General features: G+C 49.7%; 8 protein-coding genes across 8 annotated transcripts; 4 read left to right on the plus strand and 4 right to left on the minus strand.

The window, feature by feature from the left end:
• The first annotated feature begins 161 nt into the window (after positions 1 to 161).
• BKA67DRAFT_650871 (uncharacterized protein) lies at positions 162 to 1861 on the plus strand. Its single transcript, XM_046106056.1, has 5 exons — positions 162 to 310; positions 382 to 582; positions 636 to 1119; positions 1180 to 1485; positions 1552 to 1861. The coding sequence occupies exons 1-5, from the start codon at positions 235 to 237 to the stop codon at positions 1712 to 1714; spliced, it is 1230 nt and encodes a 409-aa protein (XP_045952771.1). The 5' UTR covers positions 162 to 234; the 3' UTR covers positions 1715 to 1861.
• On the minus strand, positions 1862 to 2564 carry BKA67DRAFT_583681 (uncharacterized protein). Its single transcript, XM_046104096.1, has one exon. The coding sequence runs from the start codon at positions 2443 to 2445 to the stop codon at positions 1963 to 1965; it is 483 nt and encodes a 160-aa protein (XP_045952772.1). The 5' UTR covers positions 2446 to 2564; the 3' UTR covers positions 1862 to 1962.
• A 2582-nt stretch (positions 2565 to 5146) lies between these two features.
• On the minus strand, positions 5147 to 5903 carry BKA67DRAFT_541233 (uncharacterized protein; the record flags this gene model as incomplete). The annotated part of the gene is made up of 2 exons (XM_046100896.1): positions 5147 to 5432; positions 5494 to 5903. 2 exons carry the CDS (start codon positions 5901 to 5903, stop codon positions 5147 to 5149), a joined length of 696 nt encoding a protein of 231 aa, XP_045952773.1.
• A 588-nt stretch (positions 5904 to 6491) lies between these two features.
• Positions 6492 to 7049, plus strand: BKA67DRAFT_526380 (GCN5-like N-acetyltransferase; the record flags this gene model as incomplete). The annotated part of the gene is made up of 1 exon (XM_046098747.1): positions 6492 to 7049. One exon carries the CDS (start codon positions 6492 to 6494, stop codon positions 7047 to 7049), a length of 558 nt encoding a protein of 185 aa, XP_045952774.1.
• A 91-nt stretch (positions 7050 to 7140) lies between these two features.
• On the minus strand, positions 7141 to 9022 carry BKA67DRAFT_97518 (glycoside hydrolase superfamily). Its single transcript, XM_046109579.1, has 3 exons — positions 8665 to 9022; positions 8483 to 8612; positions 7141 to 8420 (listed from the first exon to the last, which is right to left on the minus strand). The coding sequence occupies exons 1-3, from the start codon at positions 8825 to 8827 to the stop codon at positions 7232 to 7234; spliced, it is 1482 nt and encodes a 493-aa protein (XP_045952775.1). The 5' UTR covers positions 8828 to 9022; the 3' UTR covers positions 7141 to 7231.
• A 1764-nt stretch (positions 9023 to 10786) lies between these two features.
• BKA67DRAFT_97604 (chromatin remodelling complex Rsc7/Swp82 subunit-domain-containing protein) lies at positions 10787 to 12718 on the plus strand. Its single transcript, XM_046109580.1, has 2 exons — positions 10787 to 12018; positions 12075 to 12718. The coding sequence occupies exons 1-2, from the start codon at positions 11039 to 11041 to the stop codon at positions 12544 to 12546; spliced, it is 1452 nt and encodes a 483-aa protein (XP_045952776.1). The 5' UTR covers positions 10787 to 11038; the 3' UTR covers positions 12547 to 12718.
• Positions 12719 to 16506: 3788 nt separating this feature from the next.
• Positions 16507 to 17423, plus strand: BKA67DRAFT_97634 (uncharacterized protein). Its single transcript, XM_046109581.1, has one exon. It carries the CDS (start codon positions 16717 to 16719, stop codon positions 17218 to 17220), a length of 504 nt encoding a protein of 167 aa, XP_045952777.1. The 5' UTR covers positions 16507 to 16716; the 3' UTR covers positions 17221 to 17423.
• On the minus strand, positions 17359 to 18267 carry BKA67DRAFT_541237 (uncharacterized protein; the record flags this gene model as incomplete). The annotated part of the gene is made up of 1 exon (XM_046100897.1): positions 17359 to 18267. The coding sequence occupies one exon, from the start codon at positions 18265 to 18267 to the stop codon at positions 17359 to 17361; it is 909 nt and encodes a 302-aa protein (XP_045952778.1).
• Positions 18268 to 24499: the final 6232 nt, after the last annotated feature.

Below are 24499 nucleotides of genomic sequence, written 5' to 3' on the forward strand. Positions count from 1 at the left end.
AGTTTTTTCGTTTTTTTTTGTTTTTTTTATTTCGTCTTCTTTCGTTCTTGTTACACTGGTCGATGGGTGCGTGTTGTGGCTATAGCGGATGACGCAATTGGAGGGTCGGATTGCTACAAGGCCGATGGTTATTCCCGACTCCTCAGTCTCAACATAACACTTTTAAACGGTTGAGCAAAAAGAAGTTGTGATTTTCCTTGATTAAACTAACCATATTTCTTTTATTTAAACATTATGGCAACGACGACTACGACGGTGACCGAGGCTCGCACAGGACCTGTGGGCCAGCCAGACATATCCTACGTTCCAGGTAAGACTTCAATTTTCGCATACGCAGCTCACGCGTTGATTATTTTTTTTTAATTTAACAGCCATCCACAGATCATTCCAAGTGGCAGGCCCGTACCGCAAGTCGGGTCAATGCAGGCGGTTTGCCGAAGACGGTGCCAGACGGGTTTCCGGAACAGCTCAAAGGAGACCTAGTATGGGAAGGGGATACTGTCGGCAAGACCTATGACTGGACATTCGTCCTGAACGAAGACCAGTTGGATGAGGTTGACCACGCAGTGAAGCATTTTAAATGTGAATTCTCGGAGCGGTGACATTCTGCATGTTTGATTGCTGACTTACCTAAGCTCTCGGTGTACCAATTGGGTATATTTCAACGGAGACCTTCCCGCTGCCAGCACTACATGTAGAACTACGGCGTCTGTCTAATGAGCTCCACAGTGGCCATGGCTTCTTCGTCATCCGCGGTCTGCGCGTTGAGCAGTATACCCGCGAGGAGAATCTTATCATCTATGCGGGTGTATCCTCTCATATCGCACCCCAGCTTGGTCGTCAGGACCACAAGTTCAATGGAGAACCTGCTGATGTTGTCTTGGCTCATATCAAAGACCTGAGCTCAACGCAGAATGGCCAAATAGGCAGCCCTGCGTATACCACTGATAAACAGGTGTTTCACACCGACTCCGGTGACATTGTTTCCCTTTTCGCCCTGGCAACAGCTGCTGAAGGAGGTGCCAGCAAACTAGCCAGCACGTGGCGTGTATATAATGAGATTGCGAAGACTAGGCCGGATCTCATTCATACCCTTTCGCAGGATTGGGATCAGGAAGTGTAAGTAACTCGGTTGTTTGAAAAGGTACATGTTCCATGAGCAGCGCTCACGTCAATCAGTTTCGAGAAGGCCGATAAGCAATGGACCAAGCGACCGCTTTTGTTCAACTTCCCTCCCACCAACACAACTCCTCAACGCGTCACGCTGCAGTACGGAAGGCGGTACTTTGTCGGTTACGGCGCACTTCCAAGGAGTTCAGACATCCCACCAATCACTGAAGCACAGGCAGAAGCTCTTGACACTCTGCACTTCCTGGGCGACAAATTCTGTGTGAACACAAACTTCCAGAAAGGTGATATTCAGTACATCAATAATCTGGCCATCTTTCACGCGAGAGACGGATATACTGATACGGAAGACAAGAAGTAAGTTATGATTAGCAAGCAGAAGTCAAAATATCAGGCAGGACAATCTGACTAATGAATAAAAAGGCGGCACTTGCTGAGATTGTGGTTGCGAGACCCTGAAAATGCATGGGAAACGCCTGACGTGTTGAAAAAACGATGGTCGGCGCTTTACGATGGCGTGGAAGCAGAGTCGAAAGTCTTTCCGCTAGAGCCATACATCCGCAGCGCCGGTAACAAGGGACGTTGATGTCCGTCGTATCTCGTCAGTCAGTAGCAATGGGGTATGAACGCCGGATCAAAAGCAGGCGGGTCGCAGTCAGGGGATATCGCATCAGCACAGTAGCAGCAGACTAGCAGCAACGAAATCATAGCAATTGAGTAGTGATCACGGGATCGTAGAATCGCAAAGAAGAGGTGCAATCAACTGGCAGTAACCATCTGGGGTATTGTGGACAACATAAGTACAACCACAACGATCGGCCTTCCCTTTCCCCTTCATTCTTCCCTCGCGAGTGCACGCCAGGAACTAAACACGAGGGCCGCACTTCCAATGCAATGCTGTAAAACCTTCCACTTCCTTCCTGTTTCGTCGGGGCTACACGCCCAGACAGCGTATCCGTCAGCTGCGTAGGCAATACCCAGGAGTCCGAGCAGGCTCATGATTGCATGCTGATCGTTGCGCCATTGCAGGTAGGCAAAGAGGACACCAAACGTCAAGTCTCGCCCCGCTTTTGATATGAAGTATGCATGTTCCGGCGACCGGCCGATGGGTAGGCCAAATGGTCTGAATGGTTCTGATTTCTCCTGGTAATCCGGCCTCTCGTCGGTGGCTGCGGGGTATCCTCTCTTCGGCTGCAAGTGTACGCCGAAGCTCCGCTGCGCGCGCTCGGGGAAGAGAAGAGAACAGAACGCTATGCCGGCGAAACAGGTGCCAAGAGCATACCCGGGCGCACTGGTAGTGTATACTTGAAGACGCATTATAAAACGATGATGTGAGAGTGAAAGGAGTAAAGAGGGTCAACCAGGGCCACCACAGCGTCATGAAGTTAAAGTAAAGATTCAGGGGATAGACTCGCCACCTGACCTGTAAGAAAGGCATGTCTTTACGCCGCAGCACTCGTGCATACGGATTTGCAAGCATTGTTCGAAACTATCAAACATAACAACTGCCCAACCATTCGGTGTACATCATTTACAAGCATTCGTCTTCTGCAAAATCCAATAGGCGTTTCTAGCCTTGGTTTTCTAAACAATATTATACTTCCCTCCAAGGTTAGTGCCAGCGCATGATTCTCAGGGTTCAGTTGAGCCTATGGGGGGGGGGGGCTCTACTATCTACGGGATCATACATAACAGATCAGGCAATCTTTGTAGTTAGGCTGCTGTGGGAGTATGTTCAGGGCTCTTTGGGACCCTTGGGCGCCTAATCCGTGCTTGTAGTCACGTAATATAGCTTCAAAGCAGGTATGCCACTATCTCCTACGACCGTCCTACCTTCAAGACTTCTCATAGAAATCATATCTTGGGGTCTAAATGTGCCGTGAGGTCCCTGAGGTTGTTATCCAGAACGCTTGCCCATCGACGTGAAACGAGCATTACAGAACAGGTGCGTTAATCAACATTGAACACCCAATGGAGTAAAGATGATGCGCTCTATTGTCGAGCGGGCCGTTGTTAACAGCCGCCAGACCTCGCATGCCGCCCGTCACGGATATCAAGCTAACCTTAGAGCTTTGGTGTAAGTGAAAGATGGATCGGCTTGTGCTTAATAAAGGACGATAACTAGAATATGATCGGCCTTAAACCGAAATTGGCCAGCTCAAACCACGGGTGTCGAGGTAGCCTACCCATCAACTACTGAACTTAACTTCGCTAACAGAAAAGCGGAAGGGTACAAGTTTCGCTAGCCGACTTCATAACGCCTTGTCCTTAGTTGGGCACTTCTGCACTATTGTTGATACATATGTATCCTCGCATCTTGAGATCGCTGCTTTGATTTGGGGTAGTGTAAAATTAACGATCTTGGTAAATATATGAGCCCATCCTGGCCTATGTTCAGTACCCTAATAATTGTGTTGCTTAGATTATTGTGAACTTCACGTCATACTTCGAGGCGACTTCAAATCTCTTTATCAGGCTAGGCAACTTGTGTCCACTGTTTTCTGAACATTAAATATTATATTCCAACGTTACAAAGCTACGGAAGTCGGTAGACGAGTTTTATGCATTAATCGTCTACTACTAAAAACATCTCGTAGAAACATCTCGTAGAGGTAATTCAACGTCCTTGTATATATGCCTAATTCCTACGTCTAGAGTTTTATCTAATACGGGTAAGAGCATAACCAGCTTTACAAAGCTCTTCGAACATCATTTGACACGGAATTTGAGCCCGATTTGAACAAAATTCAGAGGTGTAATACTATGGTTAAGGACGAAATGAATCTTGCTAAAGCGTAAGCCGACGCCCAGGACTAGTAGCTTTGGGCAAAAGAACGATAAGAAGCATTAAATAATAGGTCTGCAATAAGAAGCTTCCTCTTACGCGCAGATTACGGCTTGGGTAAGTTTCAGGATATGCAAATATAGAGTGATGAGCGAAAATCACGTAAGTGCGCCCAATTTCCTTATATCTAATGCTAAGCTATACATGTAAACGGAGGACATAGATCTTAGAATCCCTCTCTACATACGATCATTTGAGAGTATTCAAGCAGAGTTGTCGAAAACGGTATGGTAATACTACAAGATGGATATATAAGACGCCGTAATTGTAAGAATGGCTTGATAGGGATTGTTCTGTCTTTTAGTGTTCTAGCCAAAGTGAGTTTTCATATCAATTTATGAACGGTCTATAAAGTCTAAGTATTAGTAGTTAGGTTAGGCAAAACCATTGCCACGTATGTCTCACCGGAATTGGATACTAAAGGCACCTATAAATCACAGTGTACGGAGCTAGCGCTATCCAACATATTTTAAAATCCTATAGCCCTTAAGCTTTCACTACCTCCTTCTTTGCTTAGTCAGGTGATAGCAAGTCTTTAGATGCCGATGTTATTCTTAGATCTCTTATAAAGGCTTGACGGAACGAATATCGAGAGCGAGAGATGGTGAATGTATTACAAAAGATAGTCTTGTCATCTACTTGCAAAGTCGTCGAGCTACTTTGCAACTTGATGCCCACCCCGCAAAAATCATTTATCCTGATAGACGAGTTCGACGAATGCAGCAAAGGAGATCGCAAAGAGTTACTAATGACGTTGTCGGCGCTAGATTCTTCGGGTGAGAACATTCGCTTGTACCTTTCAAAACAAAACAACCCCCCCCCCCCAGGATGTTATACGAGCCTGGATGGTAAGTATATGTTACCTCTGCGAGAGTGATGTGGTGTTAATCAACCATATCCTAGTATCAGCACCCCGAGTGTCGGTTGTCAAATCAAACAAGGGAGATGTATCCAACTCGGAAAAAAAACCGTGCGTTATGATGGTTTCTGCAATGATAAGGTCTAAGTCGATGTTTACAAAAACTGCTGCGTCTCGTAAGGCGTCAAGTGCTGGTGGTTCTCTCGATCTGTGCCAGAGTCATGTGCTGATCACATGCAAGGGGCTCAGCATTACAGGACTACCGCAAGTATTATTATTAAACACCGTCGTTCCCCAGCAACCGGCAGGGGGTCTCATCTGAGCTCAGCCTGACGCTGTTCGTCTAATACTTCATTTTCAAGGATTAATTTTGCCAAAATACATGGCCCCTGATTGGCGACACGATGTTTCGGTGGCACACCCTCCTTGAACGGAATCTGGAGAGCCACCGACGGCTGGTCCGATGGGTAATCGGTGTAATGACCGACCCCTTGAGTATCCATAGCGATGATGACGCCATCCTCTCCGTTTCCGATCCACAACTCATCGTCGCCACCCGGCAAGGTGATGTGCGCTGCTCCCGAAACGAGGACAAAGAACCTGTATGAATTCGGTCATTCTGCGCCAACGTACTGTACCTCCAAAGCGCACTGGGTCTCACATTGGATGGGGTGGTTTATGGAGGCCCTCGGCGGATCTGGGAGGGAGCACCACGTATGAGATATTGGAAACATCCGCAAGGCCCGTGACGGCGGTGCCTACCGTTGGGTAGTCTGCGAACGGGGTGTCTATCTCCCAGCACTCGAATGCGGCGTCTTGGTTCTTGTCTGATATGAGCGCTGTCAATCGGAGGCGTGTTGGAGAGGCGCTCAAGACGCCTACACTGGCGAAAATGGCGAGCGGCAAATACCGAGAGAAGATCATTGTCTGGTCTAAAGTAGTTTCATGTACACCGTGCTCTCTGATGCATTGATTCGACGGTAAAAAGTCCAGACATCTGTGGAACAGCAGGCATCGGAGTGTTATACGCTTAAGACAGGTCGGAAGTTGAGGTCTCGGCGTGGTCGGCATGTTCGGCGTGGGGTGCTTGCAGTGGGTCGCTACCCAGAGAAGCGTCCGGGCTACCCGCTTTTTTACACACCGGCTGTGATGCCAACAAATGTGTTATATTTTATAGGGTAAGAACAATCATAATTTCCTCCTGATATGGCCTATCCCTTGCCATAGAACTTCAGTTTGAAGCAAAATACTCATTTCGCACGCCGACTCGGCTGATGACTGTGCTATTGGCACAAAAACCCCGTTACCGGTCAATGACTCTTGTGGGGTTACCGTATGCGATCATAGGGCGCGCTTCAAGTCGTATAGAACGCCCGTTCGCTACTTCATGAGTGTGACCTCCTTTCCGTAACAGTCCCTACGCGAGATTTAACAGCCGAATCCAAGACCGTTCTCATTTAGTGTCGGATGAGTTGATCATAGCAGCGTAATTGATCATAATACCTTGCATCCTTTCACAAACGAACGAATGGATCCGTGGTTTCCGTCTCAGTCTCTATTGCCCCTGGTAGCATTGCTGCCAACAGCGATACTCGTCGTCCGCGCACTCCGAGAGATATACGATCTCCGGGCCAAACAACAGCTCCAACAAACCCGACAATGGAAACTAAACCATCCGCCACAGGACAGCCGAACGGCGATGAAAGCGCGTGCACAATCACACCCGTAAACACACCAGCCGATCTCCACGACATTGTCGCCCTCTTCCACGAGTACGTGGCCTCGCTGAAAATCGACCTCAGTTTCCAGGACTTCGCCACCGAGGTCTCCAGCCTACCAGGAAAATACAGCCCTCCCACCGGATGTCTGCTGCTGGCACGCTCGCGCACCACTGGACAGGCGATCGGCTGCGTCGCACTCCGGCCTCTCGAGCCCAAGGTCTGCGAGATGAAGCGCCTCTACGTCTCGCCCCTTGGCAGGGGGGCCGGGCTCGGCAAGGCACTGGCGTTGCGGGCGCTGGAGCAGGCGAGGCAGCTGGGGTACGAGAGGGCGAGGCTGGACACGCTGGCGAATATGGGAAGCGCCAGGGCCCTGTATGGGAAATTGGGGTTCGTGGAGGTGGAGCCTTATTACAACAGCCCCATGAAAGACACGAAGTTCTTGGAGTTGACATTGGGGTTGAGGGACAAAGACGAAACGGGGGCGTCGATGATGTGATACCATTGAAATGTAAAACTGGACAAAGAATGATGACTCCGAAAGCCGAGCCTGCTCCGCTTGTATATGCTAGAAATGTGCTAAAAAATATGTTACATATGATGCATCACGGTGAAACTCCGATGTAAACGAAAAAAGAAAAGAAGAAAAAAACATCCTTTCGACGTGAACCTCGCCTAACTTCATCGGCAATCTGCCCACCATTCACTGGCAGATACACACTTGTATGGAGCCCTGCATTGTGTCGGCCCAGTGTATCCCCTGCCACCGCATTGCTGCCACTGGTTGACCGCTGCGACTGTACCCGCGGCGGATGCTTGCGAAACAGACGTTGCCGTCGTCCTCGTGGATACACTTGAGGTAGTTGATGTGGCTGGTGTGGTCGACGTCCTCGCTGTACTCGTATTTGTCAGTGCTGTAGGTGCAGACGTCGTGAAGACTGTTGCGGTCACTGTGACGATCGTTTGGAGTGGACAGTTACATATTCCTGAAGTGCCTGGTAACGTGCTTGGCTGTTCCGGCGAGTTGGTAGAGGCGATCAACCTCGAGGTGCTTGTCGACGTTGAAGCGCCAGGTGCTCTGGTAGTTGTTGTCGTGGTTGTTCGTCTCGTTGTAGACGTAACCACTGACCCGGAGTTCGCGGTTGTTGAGGATGAAGACCCTACTTGAATGATGGTTGAGCCTGAGGCGGCGGCCCTAGATAGCGCAGCGTATACGCCATCAAGAAAACCGACATTTGCTACCATTTGGCTCATATCCCACATCATGACCCCGCCGAAACTGCTGAACTGCTTGCAGTAATTGATCACAGGCGTCAATTCAGTGGCGCTTAGATATCCTGCTCCAGCACCCGTGTTCGCCGGAACGCCCAGCAAGATCTTCACTTTGTCATTTTTGCTCGTTGATCTGGCCCACGTATCCCACCTTTCCATATTGAAGTTGTCCTGGGTTACAACGTCTGTATCGAATGATAAAGCGCCGCAGTAGTTATTATAGAACTGTACCATGACAAAATCTAATTTGACATTGAGTAGTATTTCTTCTTGCGCCAAGTCTGGGTATGGGCATTGTGGTGCCGCCGTCAGGTAATACTTCTTGTTATGAGCGGCGTCCATCAGATCCCGCAGCTTTTGTGCGAAGGGTGCAGCGTTCTGCGTACTAGCTTCGAAGTCAAAGTCAAAGCCGTCCACGACAGCAGATCCGAAGGGACGGTTGGCAGCACCATTGTTCGGCCCGAACAGATCCCATACGTTCGCCGCCGCGGTCTGCGCGGCAGTTGGTGAGGAAAAGCCACCTTCGCTGTAGGTTGCACCACCTAGCGAGAGAATGATTGTCTTTTGATAGGTGTTTTGACATAATATGATGTCCTGTCTGTGAGTGATCATGGTTAGCTTTTCATGGTTCATGGTTGATTTTGGCGTGGACAGACATACTCCAGCTGTGGGCAATTTAACAACTGAGTACCACTATATACAGTGCAGTTGTCTCCAGCATTGGCGAAATTTGTGATGGGTGTCGAGATGCCATTCATGAAGGCCAATGGGATGATATTGAACTTGGAGTCTGCTTGGGCGTTAGCATGATTGCTGCCAGGCGCAACCCTTGGGCGACTAACCGGAACAATAAGCGCTCAAACGTTGTTGAGAGCCTTTCTTCCCCAATGAGTTTTGACCATAGTAAACGGCAATATTGGACTGGGAGCCAAGGATGAAGCCTGCGTGTGCTATCTCGGGCAGGGCAAGGCATGCGGTCAGCAATGTCAACGAGGTTGTCAGCATTGTGAAAGTCTGGATGGAGATGCTGGTGTCATTCCTACCAGTAACCAGAGACGATCGTTGGTTATATAACAACTTTATTAAGAACTACGAGTCAGCATCAACGTGTTGGGCTGGGGGTAGGCAAACCCCTGTGCTACGCATGTTGCTGGCCAGCCCGTTCAATAGTTAGGAGGCCCGATTATCCGCGGCACGTAGTCATGGGACTACTCAGCCAGATGTAGGAATCCCATTTCTGGTAAGTTTGAAGGGTTCGAGGCTTACACCCACACGTGCTTGACAGCGCACTAGCAGCTCACGAAAGGGGTCGAGATGGACGTGAACATTCCAAGGTCTGAGACACTCATCTCGGCTCGGCTGAGTAGAGCGAATGGCTGACATTTGTGCTGCGCCTCATATCAGAATTGAGCGTACTGAAGCTGGTGGCCGGTCCTCAAACGAATGGGGAAGGCTATAGGATTCTGAGTCAGGAAAGACTTCAGGTTGCCTTCGACGCCTCCCCCTGATATCTGAACCAACACAAACTCTGTGATGGTCTGTCGAGTCACGGCTACAACTCTGGTGGGAAGTCGATGCCAATAACCCCGAGTTCGAGCCGCACATAGCGGCCACGAACGCCAGCTTTGTAGTGGTATATCGGATTTGTGAGCTTCTGGGGTCAAATCTAGTGCAGGTCAGAGCTGCCACAGCTTGAAGCTGGCGGGGGAATGTAGTTGGCACAACTTGATGTTGGTTGGTGCAACTGGCACCAAATCCGGAAGACCCACCCTTCAGATACTTAAGCGATGCATTTTACATTCTTCAAAAGGAGTTTTCTTGGTTGGCCTCCCAAACTGGTTGGTATCACGAGTCATCGTTGAGAAAGTTGTATAGCGAGGTGGTAATCGTTAGCATGTGCGTAGATGAACGAGAACGAGTTTCGAAATGTCTCGGTTCGGAGATGGAGAACGATGTGGGTAATTCAAGATGGTTGCGATGGGTGTACAGCAACACATGGTGGCCGAGATTGGGCTCCATAGGATAGGCAATCTACTGTGAAATCTAGGGATGGCTTTGTGACGTAGACGTTTGCCAACATCAATGACCTTGGAGTGTGAAGATTGATGGTCAGGAAGAGACGGTATAACGGCAGGGGGGAGAGGTTACTATATGCCCAGGCCATGACACTGTAAGTAGTGCACACTGTACGTACTGTAGGTGCAGACTACAGATAGCACAGACTGGGAAATTCTAGTTTATTTTTTATTCAAATTTTCTAAATTCTGCTTCGAGGCAAATGTCACAAATACAAATGACCAGGCACGTAGCTTGGTTATCGATAGCTGCAGCACTTGGGATGGCGGCGTAGTACAGACGAGATTGAATTCCTACATATAGACACTGTACTGTAGTTACCCTTTCAATGTTTTGGCCAAAAAGAACTGGAGCCCGTGCGCTCTCTCTAAACTCAGTAGACTAACGTCAAAGCTAGGTTAGACTAACTGAACAAAACATTGAACTCTGCGCATGCTGCAAGGGCGCAGGTTTTAACTTGACCAACGTCACAAGAATCAAAGTTAAGACGAGATCTGATCGCACCTGCGTCGGAATTTGTGGCTCGCCGAGAACCCAAGGTTAGCAATAGACTTACGGTTGGACTAATCCAACACAACAAATATTATTAAGCTAGACTAACCTGAGGTAGGTTGGATAGTAGTTAGCAGTCGCATCAGCGCAAGCAGCTGGCAGCAAGAGCTCTCTCTGATTAGACTAACCTAAGGCTAGTACTAACCTAGGCTAGACTAGCTCTAGCTCTAGCCTGGCCGCGTTAGTGTCCAGTTCTCCATAGCCCACCCTCAATTGCAGGTCTGTCACTGCAACTCACACCACTACAGCAGACTACACCAAAAAGTGGCATCGCCAATCTCGTCCGCTGGATACGCATACGCATAAGTCGCATCAAATCCGCAACACCTCACGACCCAACATGCCTGGCCGTCGCTCAGGTCGCGCGGCCGCCAAGCGCGCTGCTGAAAAGCTAGGTAAGGACCTCATCCCGCCTGTCTCCTTGTTTCCACCGTTTGCGCCTCCCTTGTCTTGCGACCGCCCTGGCGCAACACCTCGCGTCGCGTCGTCTCGTCTCGTTTCGCATCCGTTCCCAACACATCTGCCAGTCGCTAAACAACCCACCCAGAGAGCACCCCTCGCACATTCGATGACCTCGAGGACGAGGCCATGCCCGACGTCGATGTAGACGCATCCGACGCCGAAGCTCAGCCAGAGCCCGAGGACAACGACGATGGCTCCGACGCTGAGCCTCAAGAGGAAGAAGAAGAGAAGGAGGACCCCGACTCGGACGCGGCTTCTCCCAAGTCCCCATCACCTCCCCCACAACCTGTCATAAGACGAAGACGTCTTGGTCGCCCCCCCAAGAACAGACCTGCCGATTGGGACACCCTCCCCATTGAACCTCCCAACCGGGATCCCAACGAGACCCCTCGACGCCGCGGTCGGGGTGGCTGGCGAGGACGTGGTGGTCGCAAGGGCCAGTCCTTCAAGCCCACTCAGCAAGCCATCGATGCAGACGGCACCATGGCCGACATCGTGGACGACGAGCTTGCCTTACCAGAAGATCCCGAGGGTGAGACCAAGGTCGACAAGCTCGGCAACCTGAAGGACGGGCGCGACTACCGATGCCGTACTTTCACCGTCCAGGGCCGCGGCGACAGACTCTACATGTTGTCAACCGAGCCTGCGCGGTGCGTCGGTTTCCGAGATTCCTATCTCTTTTTTACCAAGCACAAGCGTCTTTACAAGATCATCGTCGACGACGACGAGAAACGCGATATGATTGAGCGCGAGATCATCCCCCATTCATACAAGGGTCGGTCGATAGGTATCGTCACTGCCCGCTCCGTTTTCCGCGAGTTCGGTGCCGGCATCATCGTCGGTGGCCGGCGCATCATTGACGATTATGAGGTGGCCGCTCGCCGGGCAGAGGGTGCTGTTGAGGGCGAAATTGCCGATCCCAATGACAGATTCGTCGAGGGCGATGTGTACAACAAGAACCAGTATGTTGCATGGCACGGTGCAAGTGCTGTCTACCACACCAGCGGGCCAACCGTCCCTGTTGTCAACGGGAAGGTCGAGGTCAAGAAGAAGCGCGTCCCTCTCACAGACACCAATTGGCAACTTGAGCATGCTCGTGCCTCTGCGTAGGTCACTCTCCTTCAAACAAGAATTGCTTTTCGTTATACTGACCATTCCCTAGCCAATTCAATGCCGAGATTGGCGCCATCCGTCGTCACAACAACGCCGGCGTTTATGATATTCATACTAATGTTCTCCAAATCCCTGCCAGCATGCAGCCAACCCATGCGCGCGTTGAGCAAGTCCATCATTCTCCTGCGGCCACCAACAGCAAAGTTTTCCCGCCCATCAACCCAGTAATACCGCGTAACTTCAAGGTCATTGATACGATCATGGAGACGCCCCCTGCTAGTATGTCCAGCGCTGCATACCAGCAGAACTACAATGCGCCCGACTTCTTGGCACCATTTCATGGCCTCGGCGCTATACCCGACGAAATCAAAGATCTATTGCCTCCTGAATGCCGCACGGCTTTCGATGAGGCAGTAGCCAAGGAGAATGAATGGCAGGCAAGGTGGGGTCCTGAGGCGGAAACCGCACATCGCCAACCGCCTACCATCGATGCCGCAATCGTGCCATACAGCAAGATGTAGGGCCTCATGCCTATTAAGCATCGATTACGCAGTGGTGGTCATGTACATCTTATTGATCAAGCCCACAGAGTGCTTGTAAATCAGCAGGAGCAGGAAAAGCAAAAATTCTATCACAGGGCCAAAACACTAAAACCTTGGAATCACGAGGAGACGAATCGATATCGGAGCAGACAGGAAGTAAAGCAAAGCAGCAAGCAGAGGGTAGAGCTCAGCTACACTCCTGTCATATTGTGTAGGCTGCACGAGACGATACCAACAGCGCAAGGCCTCGAATCGTCATATCCGAGAACATCACCAAAAACAGATTAGGAGTTTTAAACCACAACAGAACAGCAAGCAAAAGATGCATACCGAATCCATATCTGTACATTCGACAGTTATGGGCGGAGCAAGCAGTGGTTCCAGCTATTGTCAACTTCTTCACTTCATTTGCAAGATATGCGCAAGGTGTATGAAGTTGCCAGCAAGGAAATGGTTGAGACGCAAGCTTGAGCAAGCAATTGATTACTGGCTTGCTTACGTGAGCCGGTCGAAAGGAGTACCGCTGTTAGGTTGTTTTCTCGCTACCTGTAGGGTTTCAACTTGATTGAATCTTGCTCGCCAAACGTTGAGTCGGTTTGTACTGTACACTAGAGAGGCGTTCAGGGGGGTTTCAACGGTTCCGGCGTTTCTAGAGTATCATCTCGACATCTGTCGCACATGACGAACTTGAATGGTGGTGGGGAAACAGTCTTTTATATTGACATTAAAAGCCATGCTTGATTCGTCGCGAAGTGCGTGGGTTTCAAAATAAACGGTATCATCATAATATCCCATCCCATGTGTGTTAAAAACTATCGGGCCTAATGTTTGTCTCGGCCGCTTGCCTCTCGCACCACGGCGTTCTATGTCCGAAGCAAATCAGTCCTGGGGCTTTGATGCTTGCCCGTGTGCTCTTCTCTCGTCCTCGTAGTGCCAACAGTAAACCCCGATCTTGTATGATTTCAAGCCCTGGCCTTGCTAAAGAGTGTGAAGAATTCCAACATGAAGAGAGCCCCTGCCAAAGATTCAAGGTTTAGTAGATAAGTTTCGCGCATCCTCGCTCAACCTGTGGAGCGCAGGGCGACAAAGCGTGACCAATGACTAAAAACGGCATAGGTGTATGGGTAGCCCAACTCCTGGATGACATACTCAGCTAGACGGTAAAATAACGAGATTCAATCAACCCAGAATTCGCCCGGCAGTCTTGGGGAATGAACGAACCAGCAAGCATCGGGGCGGCTTGAGACCTTGATGATTATTCCAGAAATCAATCTTATCCGCAACCTCAGGGACTATCTAGCTGGCAAGTGCCGGAGATTCATGTCTTTCAGAACACTTCAGGGTCGTAAGGTATACCTTTCTCCACCTTAAACGCGCCGTAGAGGTTGTCTACGAAATCGTCCGGTTCATGGTCTCAAAGCGCAATGAAGTCCACTCGCATCACATCAATGATGTAACAGTGCCCCAGGCTTTTTTCCTCAACGTCCGAGAACAATGCATCCGGCATTCATCTTCAGCAGGCAGCAAAACTTCTAATTGCAATACTCTTGTGGCGGGCAATTGCCCGACGACCCAGCGCTCCGTGCAATCACTTTGTGCGCGTCCCTTGTTCATTGGAGTCCGTTTCTGGAGCACAGTCATGAATATAGATATGCTGCGGTGTAGCAGAACCGAGCCAAGCCTTGTGAGTAAAAGACGATAGGGGATGTCGAGATCCGCGTTCGCGTGCTACCCTGGCTGAGACGACAGGTGCCACCACAGACGACAAACACGTTTGGCCATGACTATATGGATGTTTTTGTATCTTGATGGTAGACGACGCAAAATTACATGGGTCTACATGGCGTATAATGGTGTTGGAATGTTTAAAGCGTCCAGACAGGAACAAACTATTAAAGACGGCCCCGTCGTAAAGGCCTACGACCGAATGTCGTACGCTCATATTGGGATATCCTTTTTCCTTTCCAGTAAAGTGGTAACCTAGTAATATCTTATCTCTTTCGAAGTGATCATCAGCATTTGCAACGAGCGGTACTTCTATGGCCGTGTTCTGTCCGCTCCTTGCAAAGGTCGCGAACGGCAACTTCACTGGGCCTCCCGCAAAATGGAACACTGAGACGGTGCCGTTGCTCGCGATTCTGTCCTCATCACGCGTTTAGAAATCTTAGCACCTGGAGACTAGCCAGCCTCTATCGAAAAGATAGTCCTAGACCCCTGAAGCTTCGGTAGGAGTTGACCATCCGTTGGGATGCGGCCAGAATTCGTCAAAATTGGTTCAATATATTATTGCTGGTTAAGATCGGGTGTTCCGAATCAATACATGGCGTGAAATCCCCGTCGCCAACGCGATGTCCAATGCGTTAATTCATGGTAGTATAGAGGCTGGAACATAGGAAGCGAAGTCGTAAGTTCTTGGTCGAATAGCAACTCATTGCGTATCTTGTGTACCCTCCTGTAGCGTGGTCCCCCATGGCCTCTTTGATGAGCCCCGTGTCTGCCTGTACAGCCTCCAAGGCCAACAATTAAGGCGGACAGTTTGACTTGCCGTTTCGAAAGATTCGATCGGGCGCACCTGTTGGGAGGACTCGATAGCGTGATCTTCAGCCACGCTGCCTCCCGCGATTTGCGGTCGCAATCGAGAGCCACCCGGCTCGGCCTCCTCGATATCTTCGGTCAACTGGGCCAGCCCCGATATTCCACCGCAGCGGCCTCCTGGGCTGTATCGAGGGCTGAGCTGTGGCCGCCTTGTTTCGGTGGCCTCTGTTACAACGTGGTGACGCCGTGAGGCTCCGGGGTATGCCATGTTGCGCTGGACTCTTCGCAGCCTTACTCGGCCTCCCATCGATTATTGGTTGAAACGCTTCGTGATTGGCTCTCTTTCTGCATCTCAGTAGATGCGTAAACCCGGTTGTCCAATCAAGTTCTGGCTTCCGTGGCATCTCACTACGCCTCTGTACAGGAGGCTATGCTTTTGGTGGAGGCGTAATGACACGCATACATTTGATTCTGGGAGAGGCCCGGCGTCTGAACCGGTCTACCTGTCATCCACGGTAATTTAAATTCCGTTCTCTGTCCGCGTCTAAAGTTTTCAAATCTCCTACTTGGTCACAGACTTTTTCCCATCGTCCCTCACACATACAAAACAATACCTACTATAGACCAATTCAAACTATAAATCGATTTGAACTAGAGACCGATTCTTACTATTCTCAGTAGTCTAATTGAGAGGCCGAAGCAAGGACTTCGGAGTAACGATTTGTGTTGTCCATGGCAGTTGTCCTGCTTCAGCTTGTCTCTGTAGCACGTCGTCCTTCTGATATATTTCTGCCATGCCTAAGTATGATTTACCATGAAACTCGTCATCCCCCGTATTATTTTCTTGAACATTTTGATGTACTTGTGCATCAATGACTCAGTTATATAATCTCAAATGCCCCAAGGCTTGTATTCATTCTCTTGCTCTTGCTCCTGTCATGGATATGACCATACTTCCGGCAACGAAGTATTGTCTTTACCGTGGCAAAGACGGGGATACCGTGATTTTCATGGTTTACAGTGCTATGATGTCTCGCCCGACCATCTGATCTCGTCTTCAGGGGGGCTGGTGCGTACAACACCGGCCAACATAGGCAAGAGTGCCATGGCGCTGCGGGAGCACCGCTTGTGCGAACAATTCCATGTTGCAACAGAGCATTCGCACTCACCAGTCCCAAGATCAATGTGTTCATACTAATGACATGACTCCGGGTTTGGTGGGTGTTCCCGTCTAGTACTTCTCCCGCCAATCATCTCTTCGGCGTGCTGATATTACTATAGGATGGCTGGCTACCGCTCAGTACAGTCCATAGTCCAAATATCTGTAACCGTACATCCAATGCTTCTTCAGATACTTGGAGTGTCCCAAGCGGGCCAGGCTTTGCACCACCAATTCTCTATGAACATTCCATCCATGCAACTCCATGGGACTTGCAACAAAAACAACAGGACGATCCTTGTTCCAGCAACATTTTGGATGATTACCTTCGCACGAGGCTTCCAACTGAGCCCACCGTAAGACCTTCTCTTTTCTTGCAATCTTGCCTCCTACCCGAACCGTTGACTTAGTTCGACTAGAATCATGTCGCCCGTATCCCGCAACACGCACCATACATGGTTGGTTCTCAACGCAACCAGATACACCAAGACCTACTCCTCGGTGGAACGGATGTGGAATGGGGTCCGTTCTTTATTCCCGAGAATAACAGCCTCTTAAGGTCGATACCACCACACACGATACCACCTCCAGAGCTGGATCTTGACGTGCTCTCATGGTCAGAAGCAGAGTCCCAATCTTCCGCGTCCGACGCGACAGAACTTGCCCTCCCACAGGAGGACCTCTACTTCGATCATCCAACCACGAGCATCTCCGAAGAAGACCGCGGTCCGCACGCCAAGCGTTTCAAGTGCCATCATTCCGACTGTACGTATGCGACGCACTGTCAGCGAGACCTTCAGCGTCATCTTCGGTGCAAGAAGCACAGAGACGCCAGCGCAGCTGCACCGGACAACCTGTTCCACTGCGAATTCAGTACGTGCAAATTCTTCGTCGAAGGCTTCACAAGGCGGGATAACCTCTGGCGTCATAGGAGGAATGCTCATGGTATCAAGGTCTAGCAGATAGAAACAGGCAGTAGCAAAAAGAGAAGGACACTAACCAGCTGACATGTAACGGGACAACAGTGGACGGTTTGGTGTTTAGAGTTGTGGTAGTCAATTTAATTTCCTTTTTCGATCCCGGTCTGGCCCACGTTTTCAAGTTCCCTTATGAACGCGGCATGTTTCTCGTCGCCACGACTTTCCTTCGCCCGCTGCATCTCTCGCTTCCAACTCCGCGCAGACCGGAGTCGCCATGTGGCTCTTCAAGGGAGTCGCAGGCAGCTCTGCCGGCCCGCGATCCGAAGAAAGCATGTGGAATGCATGGCGCGGCCGGAGCTCTCCATCAGCATCCAGCTCTGCCTTCATGAACTGACGTTGGGACGCACGCTTGGTTTTTAATTTTCTGCCATGTTTCCGACGAAGGATGAAAATCGATGCCATAACGAGCAGTATGGCCAGCAGGCCACCCAAAACAGCTGCGGCGATCATGGCCTTTGTCTCTGCCGTCACTGGGCTGGAAGCCTCGGCTGCTGATGAGTTCGACGTCAAAGCGGACGTGGAAGAACTCCGAGCGGGGACATCTGAACTGAGGATCGGCGTCGTGATACCCGTAGGTGCTGTTGCTGATGCCTTAGCTGACTGTGTGGGTGTTCCTGATGGGGTTATCTCCGTGCCCGTTCTGGACGCCTCCAGACTTATAGCTGCACGTACTGCGGTATCGTTGAGACCGATGCCGCAATTCTGCGCGCTGTCGCACCCATATCCCCACGGACAGCACTTTTCTTCGCACTCAGGAAGACTCCCAGCCAAAAGCAATGTTTTGATGAGGGCTTCGGGATTATTTGCAGAGTTTTGTAGTGTCAGATCACAAGAGATTGGGGCGATTAGGTTGCAATCGCCACCCGACGGGCAACACAACAACGTCGTGTTCTCGGCGAGCCATTCGCATTCAGTATCCGACTGACAGCAGAAAGAATCTGGTATTTCAACAAGTGGGACAAATGCTGATGGTATGCCGCTCGGTTTGTTGAGGCATGTGACATAACCTTCGGCGCAAGAAGCCATCCTCTTGTCTCGTAGTTGTCTACGTCAAGTGCTGATTTGTGTCCGCGCCAGAAACGTATTTAAAGCGATGTCTCGTGAGAACAACGCGGAAACGATGTAGGTTTTCATTTGAAGAAGAAAAAACCCCCCAAATAAAAATAAAAATAAAGATAAAGATAAACAACAGCTATTCGCTTAAGGAAGCAGCATACGCTCTGTTAAACGGTTAAGCGCCCAGGAGCTTCTTAGCCGCCGAAGGATCGCAGTTGATACAATGTTGAATACCTGCATTTTCAAGAGGGATTGGCCTTCATAATGCGCTTTGGAACTGCGCAGACGATATCAAGCCGTCGTTTACCAATCATTACAAGTTCGAAAGCAGTCTCGGAATCATTCTGTAACAAATTCTTCTTCTATGCCAGATCCTGCCGCTGATGGACGATTCAGGACACACTATTTGCAACCAGTATCCCATGCAAGATATCCGGCGCAGCGACGAACACGGCCTCGGGAGGAAGACGCTCTCGACGCCAATTCTGGGCGAACATGTCGTCTTGCGATGGCCACTGGCACGGGGCCCTCTGGACAGCACCTTTGAAGACTGGGAATACCGAAATCATACAGGCCATCACTTGAAGTACAGCGTTGTGAACGTTGAACATAAATAGTATTCGTTCTGTCAGATTGTCTTCACGGCAAAAAGGCCCTTTACAGTTTTGATACTATTCCCGGCATCTTGTACCAGTGAAAAGGTCATTCTTTGAGGTTTCTATTGTTGACTCTATGAGGGTTTCTCAGCCATGTTCAAGTGCATCATGGTTGTGTATGCAATCACAATCGAGATTTTGCGCGATTGAGGTTGTGAATAGCTTCACAATGCTCGATGCAATTCAAGCGACCAAGCCCGATCTGATATCTGCATGATCAAGATCTAGCCCCAAGGTTCCCCTCACTACCCGAGTGTGAGGGGCTATGCATGTGGACTGGCTGCATTGCAAACAAGTGACGGCAGGCTGAAATCCTCTGACAGATTCTGCACGCCTGTGTCACAGTTGGGGACGAATCGCAAGGGGAGCCCACGGCTATTGCGCAGATCTCTGACATGAAAAGCAAGGCCTAAAACGGCATGCACAAGCCGCAAAATGATACAGGCTAGAAGTGACTGGTTCGGCTTTGCGAGCTTGGCTCGCCCGCTTCGATGTGTTCCATCTTGCCAGCTTCTCGAAAACTCTATGGACTGGACTTTGGGCATCATTGCATCATGGGATGAAAAAATCTATCCCTAGGAGCTTGGGGTTGTTGCAGGACGCTACATCATCGGGACAGAAAAGCGCGGTAGTGCCGCGGCGCGGGGGTTTTAGGAGCAGAGAGGACTTCTTCCATGACTGATAATAGGTGATCAGCGTATGCGTGTGTGGCTTCTCTTTAATACGCTTTGCGATCCTTGGCCTTGGACACTCATCAGCGATCCAATCCTATGAACCCGATGGTAGCGTGCATGGGGGAAAACCCTCTTGACGTCTTCGTCGGCGAAGAGGCGGGTTATTTAGTGGGCTCCTGCAGATGGGGTTTGTTTGGAACAGCTAGGGGCCAGTCCAGCCATGGATGGGATCGCCAGAGCGCGAGGACATGTTTGTAATACACCACGCCGTCATGCCCATCCACAATGAAAGAAGTGTAGGATCGTCGTCCAAAGGGAAACGCCGGCTGGCATGTTCCAGGACGGAAAATACTATGGTACTCATGGCTCAAGTGATTGGTTCGGTCCATCGTGAAGACCCTACCACAGTAGCGACCCAACGCGGTCACGCCTAGACCACGCTACTGCACGCTCTCTAAGTCGCGCTCTCTTTCTTCGATCTGAAGAGAGTCTGGCTGCAGTTTTCTGGAAGGATTCATCCCCCACAGCTTCATACATGCTATGGTACGCAAGTAATGGTGCTGTTTTGTCGTACAATTCCAATCGATGCACACGGTATATCGGGGTCAAGTTAGAATAAAATTGTTGCTGCAGCTAAATCGACGAACCAAGGAATGAAGTTCGACTAGAAATCAGAGAGGCATGTCATGAAGTTAATAAATTTTTTTTTTTAAAAATAATAAATAAAAAGTGCAATTGTTTTTTCTTTCAAACATGAAATGCAACGGAGGTAGCGCCTTCGAAAACCGTCGCACCGGTGTCTTAGCAGTGAGCACGAGGCCGAATTGGTACAAGAAACAACTGATTGAGATATGCATCGTTTTTCCTCGGGTCGATGCACATGGAAGTTGACTGGAGAATACTATGAGAATTATGACTTGCGATTCTATGTTAGCGGCAATTCGCTGCTGTGCGGCGTGCACCCTCGACTGGCAAGTCCCGAGTCATGCAATTCGGAGGATGCCTATTGCACCTATACATATTCCGTAACACTTCGATTTATTAGCGATCTAGCAGGTATTTTCGGATCACTGGTGAGTTGTAACCACACAGATGCAGACGGGTTCGTGGTGAGCCCAGCGGCTGTATTTACGTAGTGCCGCCGATAGTCTGTGGTGGATGCGTCCCAGTGAGCGTTATGTGGTTCTTTAGAACATCGTCTGGTGGGCGCCTGCATTACTCCCACTCTAAACTACTGCCCTTATGTACCGCGAGTAGGGCGTGGAGTAGGAAAGACCGAAAAAGTAGGTGCCTGGATCGGTGCATGCCGTGTTGGATGGCTAAAAGCCTAGTCATAGCTGCAAAGTGATGAGGAGTTTGCATGAGGGGAGCGCAGATGGCACAGGCCTGTACCCAGTCAAAGCTCCAGTGAGCCTCGTGATCTTCAATGCTACAGGCGATGGCGGTGTGTATAACAGTATATCCGAAGTACGGCGAGACAGAAGAAAAGGCCTGCAAGTCCTTCCCCGCAAATTGAACTTTGTGTCGCGAACGACCGCCATTGATTGGCGTCCACCGGGCAGTGCTTAGTAGCGTTCTGATCTGTCAGTTCCTCGTTGCCCCGTCAGACGAGTTGACGCGGGTTTACGCTGATACTCGATTACCTCGTTAGAAGCGGCTCAGATGCTTTGAAGTTTTGAAAGTGGTGGTTCAACAATCCTGTTGCCTATGCCTTACAAAAGATGTCTGACACGGTCGTTGTCATCGTCTCAATTACGACAACTATGTTCCTGCAGCATCCCAATGCAATTGGACTGCCGTCCATAATACCCCTCACAAAGATGCAACGTGCGGCCAAACCCCATCACGCCAACAGCAGCGATGCAGCAGGTCTTGATAGAGGCATTTTTAACAGCCAAACGGCTAGTCGTGAGGGTTTGTCATGCATGTGGGTTAAAATGCTTTTGTCTAGACCGGTTGTAGTGAAATTTGGCACACGTTTTAGTCGAAATGCGAGAGCCGACACTGCAGATATCGGTGGGGGGCTTGCATGTAGACTTGGGACGATTGATCATGGCCAACCAAGGATGTCTGTATGCAGCGTTGTGTGATGCGGATGCAGTGGTCAAACGACAGGCTTGTTGAATACTATGGTATGGTGCCAAAGCGGGATGACACAGATGACGCCAGAGAAACAGTTGTCGATATCCTGATGCCATGAAACTGCATTCATTCATAGGTGTGGATGGATATCTAAAAAGTCGAGTTGCCAGATCAGTCGTAATTCGGTAGCCTTATTCAAGACCGACCGAAATAGACCCAGCCTTGGTTAGAGGTTAGGAGGGCAGGCGATTATTCTTAGTAACAGGTGGATCCCAAATGCCATTGGCTGGGGGGCTCATCAGACGGTCCAGCCGAGGGAGCGAGGATGTTTGGGTGCTTGGTCAAAACCGAATTGCCACCAAGGACACCAATGGTGATGATGACACTGGGACGATGAGCATCGCCGTGATCAGCTGCTAAAACAAGGTCAGGAACGAAGCGTCCGCAATAGTCAGCACAAGCGGACACGGAGCGATGGAAGCGTACGAGTACAACAGTAGATGCTGGTGGTGGGTAAGCTTGCAAATGACACGGGCTTTGCGCTTCGCCATATGGATTTCAGGGTCTTGTGTTCGCCCGCAAGTCCGTCAACCAGAGCGACAAACGCCAAGCAGAAAAGACGCATGTGTGGACACCAAAGAAAGTTAGAGCAACGCTAAACCGTGTGGAGATGAACCGCATCGCATGGCAACTCGCAATTTGTGTGATGCAAAGAAAATTTCCTCGGGCAAGTTCTGGAAATGTTTTAGGACAGCCGGTAACGGGCTCAATAGAGTTCGTTTCACGAAATCCTCAGCCTCCGATTGGGTTAGTTGTCTTCCAATCCAAAAGTATTCCTGCCCCATTCGTGCTAAGTGACGATCCTGCAAGAACGATAATTTCAACGTCGATGCCCCTGGTAATTAGTTGTGTTTATTGTTCGTGGCTGTGGACCTAATTAACATGTGCAGATTGCATTATTATTTATATTTATTTGAGAAAAGTATCTGGGTATCTGGCACATGGGCAACTACTGTGTAGATGAATGTCAAAGCGCGTTGCGATTCCACTAGTAGACTGCGCTTGTTCTATACAGCAGACCAAGCATGGGTCAACACTCGGAGCAAAGCCGAATATCATACCAAGATTGATGATTAGCATTGACATAAAAAGAGCAAATCAATGAAATATTATTTCAGCGTCATAATACGTGGGCCAGCTTCTGGCTCAAAAGCGGTAACGGGATGGAACCTTGTAGCAGGACTTCATTCTGTAATGACACGTTTTAAAACAATATATATAACTTTCTGCTCATGTTTCGCGAATGTGTAGAGTCGGCAGGCAGACTATGTAGTACTGGAGTTAAGTCTTGCTAGATTATTGCAGACGGAATGCCTCACCGTTTCAGATGGGGTTGGTAATGATCGGCGTTCAACGGGCATGCACGAACAACAAGGATATCTGAGCTCGTTACCACCTGCGTTCCAAGTCCATTACAGGCGTGGCAGAAGGTGGTATGACACGGCTTCAATGACCAATCTGTCATAATGTGCATTCGTGGCCAAAGAAAGTGTGCCGACCAGGCCTTCTTATTACAGGCAACTGCTATTTGAAAGGAGTATGTATGCCTTTTTCGAAAATGACATCGAGTCTTTGCGAGCTCGCCAGTTCGTGTCTTTCACGTGGCAACCCTGGCCGATGGCCCTTTGAACCCACAGCCTTCGGCCTCGACCGCCCTAACGTGCCGCTGATTCCAGGACCCCTGAGTTCGTTGCGACGGTTAGGGATCTTCCAAGCATCTTGGGCACTTGAACACTATACGGGGACCACACCTCCGCAATCAAAGAAAGACAACAGGCATCAAACCTATTTCGCTTCGCGAGAATGTCTAATATCTCTCAAACGGACGCAACCACGTGAGAAGCGCCTCATTTGCGTAAGTGGCGTGGGTGACAACGCGTTTCTCAGCTGTGCCTGCGCCATACGAGTACATTACATAGGCAAGGGAGGCACTTACAAATGAGATTTGCAACACAAGGCATCATTGAGTATCTTTGAGCGACGGAAACGCATAAGCGTTTGAGACCCTGCAAACGTAATCAGCACTTCTGGAGGTCGGCCTAACCTCCTTCAACGCCAATCGTATTACAGTATGACATAGGTGATCACACAGCCGCCGGGAGTTTGTCCAGATTGTGGTATGTCTGGCGTAGCGTTCATTTTGCTGCCCACCTCTAATACTGTAACAATGCTGCGCTACAGTGGGAATAGATGGAGCCAAAGAAGGTATGTGCGAATCAATTTCCAAGATGACCGAAGGTAGACGCCTTCCACGAATGAATGGTTATGTTACTTTGTATTGCCGACAGGAGTCTACTCCGTGATATATTCGATAATGTGCTATTCGTGCCGAAAATAGAGAACACACCCCGAGTTCCGGCAACTCAAAGAGGATACGGACCTACAATAGCGCTCAAATGTGACATTTCTATGGAAAGGACGTGGATATGGCTGGCTTGAAGCCGACTACTGAAGCATGCAACCGCACGAGGCATTATTTATGAGAGTGATGTAGGCTGAGGTGGAATCTGCCATACTACCTCATCCAATGTGGCAATTTCGATTTTACTCAAGCGAGGCGTGGTTGTTACGCACATGCTCCATTCTCTAGGTAAACATGGGATACACGCCGTTTTCGTGGATTGACAGTGCTTCAAAAGGCGGAAAGAAAAATTTACTTTCTGCAACAACAAGAAATAAAAGGCTTGAAAGCGAGCGATTCGGCAGCAGTATGCCATTCCTAAACGGGCC

Source organism: Truncatella angustata (genome assembly GCF_020726525.1).
Source record: "Truncatella angustata strain MPI-SDFR-AT-0073 chromosome Unknown BKA67scaffold_10, whole genome shotgun sequence".
Taxonomy (NCBI): Eukaryota; Fungi; Ascomycota; class Sordariomycetes; order Amphisphaeriales; family Sporocadaceae; genus Truncatella; species Truncatella angustata.

Coding starts and splice junctions, on each gene's coding strand:
- BKA67DRAFT_97518 (XM_046109579.1), bottom strand. CDS start 8,827: ATGCTGACAACCTCGTTGACATTGCTGACCGCATGCCTTGCCCTGCCC. Junction 8,613..8,664: donor TTTGAGCGCTTATTGTTCCG/GTTAGTCGCCCA, acceptor ACGCCCAAGCAG/ACTCCAAGTTCAATATCATC. Junction 8,421..8,482: donor TTAAATTGCCCACAGCTGGA/GTATGTCTGTCC, acceptor GATCACTCACAG/ACAGGACATCATATTATGTC.
- BKA67DRAFT_97634 (XM_046109581.1), top strand. CDS start 16,717: ATGGTTGGTTCTCAACGCAACCAGATACACCAAGACCTACTCCTCGGT.
- BKA67DRAFT_650871 (XM_046106056.1), top strand. CDS start 235: ATGGCAACGACGACTACGACGGTGACCGAGGCTCGCACAGGACCTGTG. Junction 583..635: donor CGCAGTGAAGCATTTTAAAT/GTGAATTCTCGG, acceptor GACTTACCTAAG/CTCTCGGTGTACCAATTGGG. Junction 1,486..1,551: donor ACTGATACGGAAGACAAGAA/GTAAGTTATGAT, acceptor ATGAATAAAAAG/GCGGCACTTGCTGAGATTGT.
- BKA67DRAFT_97604 (XM_046109580.1), top strand. CDS start 11,039: ATGCCCGACGTCGATGTAGACGCATCCGACGCCGAAGCTCAGCCAGAG. Junction 12,019..12,074: donor GAGCATGCTCGTGCCTCTGC/GTAGGTCACTCT, acceptor ACCATTCCCTAG/CCAATTCAATGCCGAGATTG.
- BKA67DRAFT_583681 (XM_046104096.1), bottom strand. CDS start 2,445: ATGCGTCTTCAAGTATACACTACCAGTGCGCCCGGGTATGCTCTTGGC.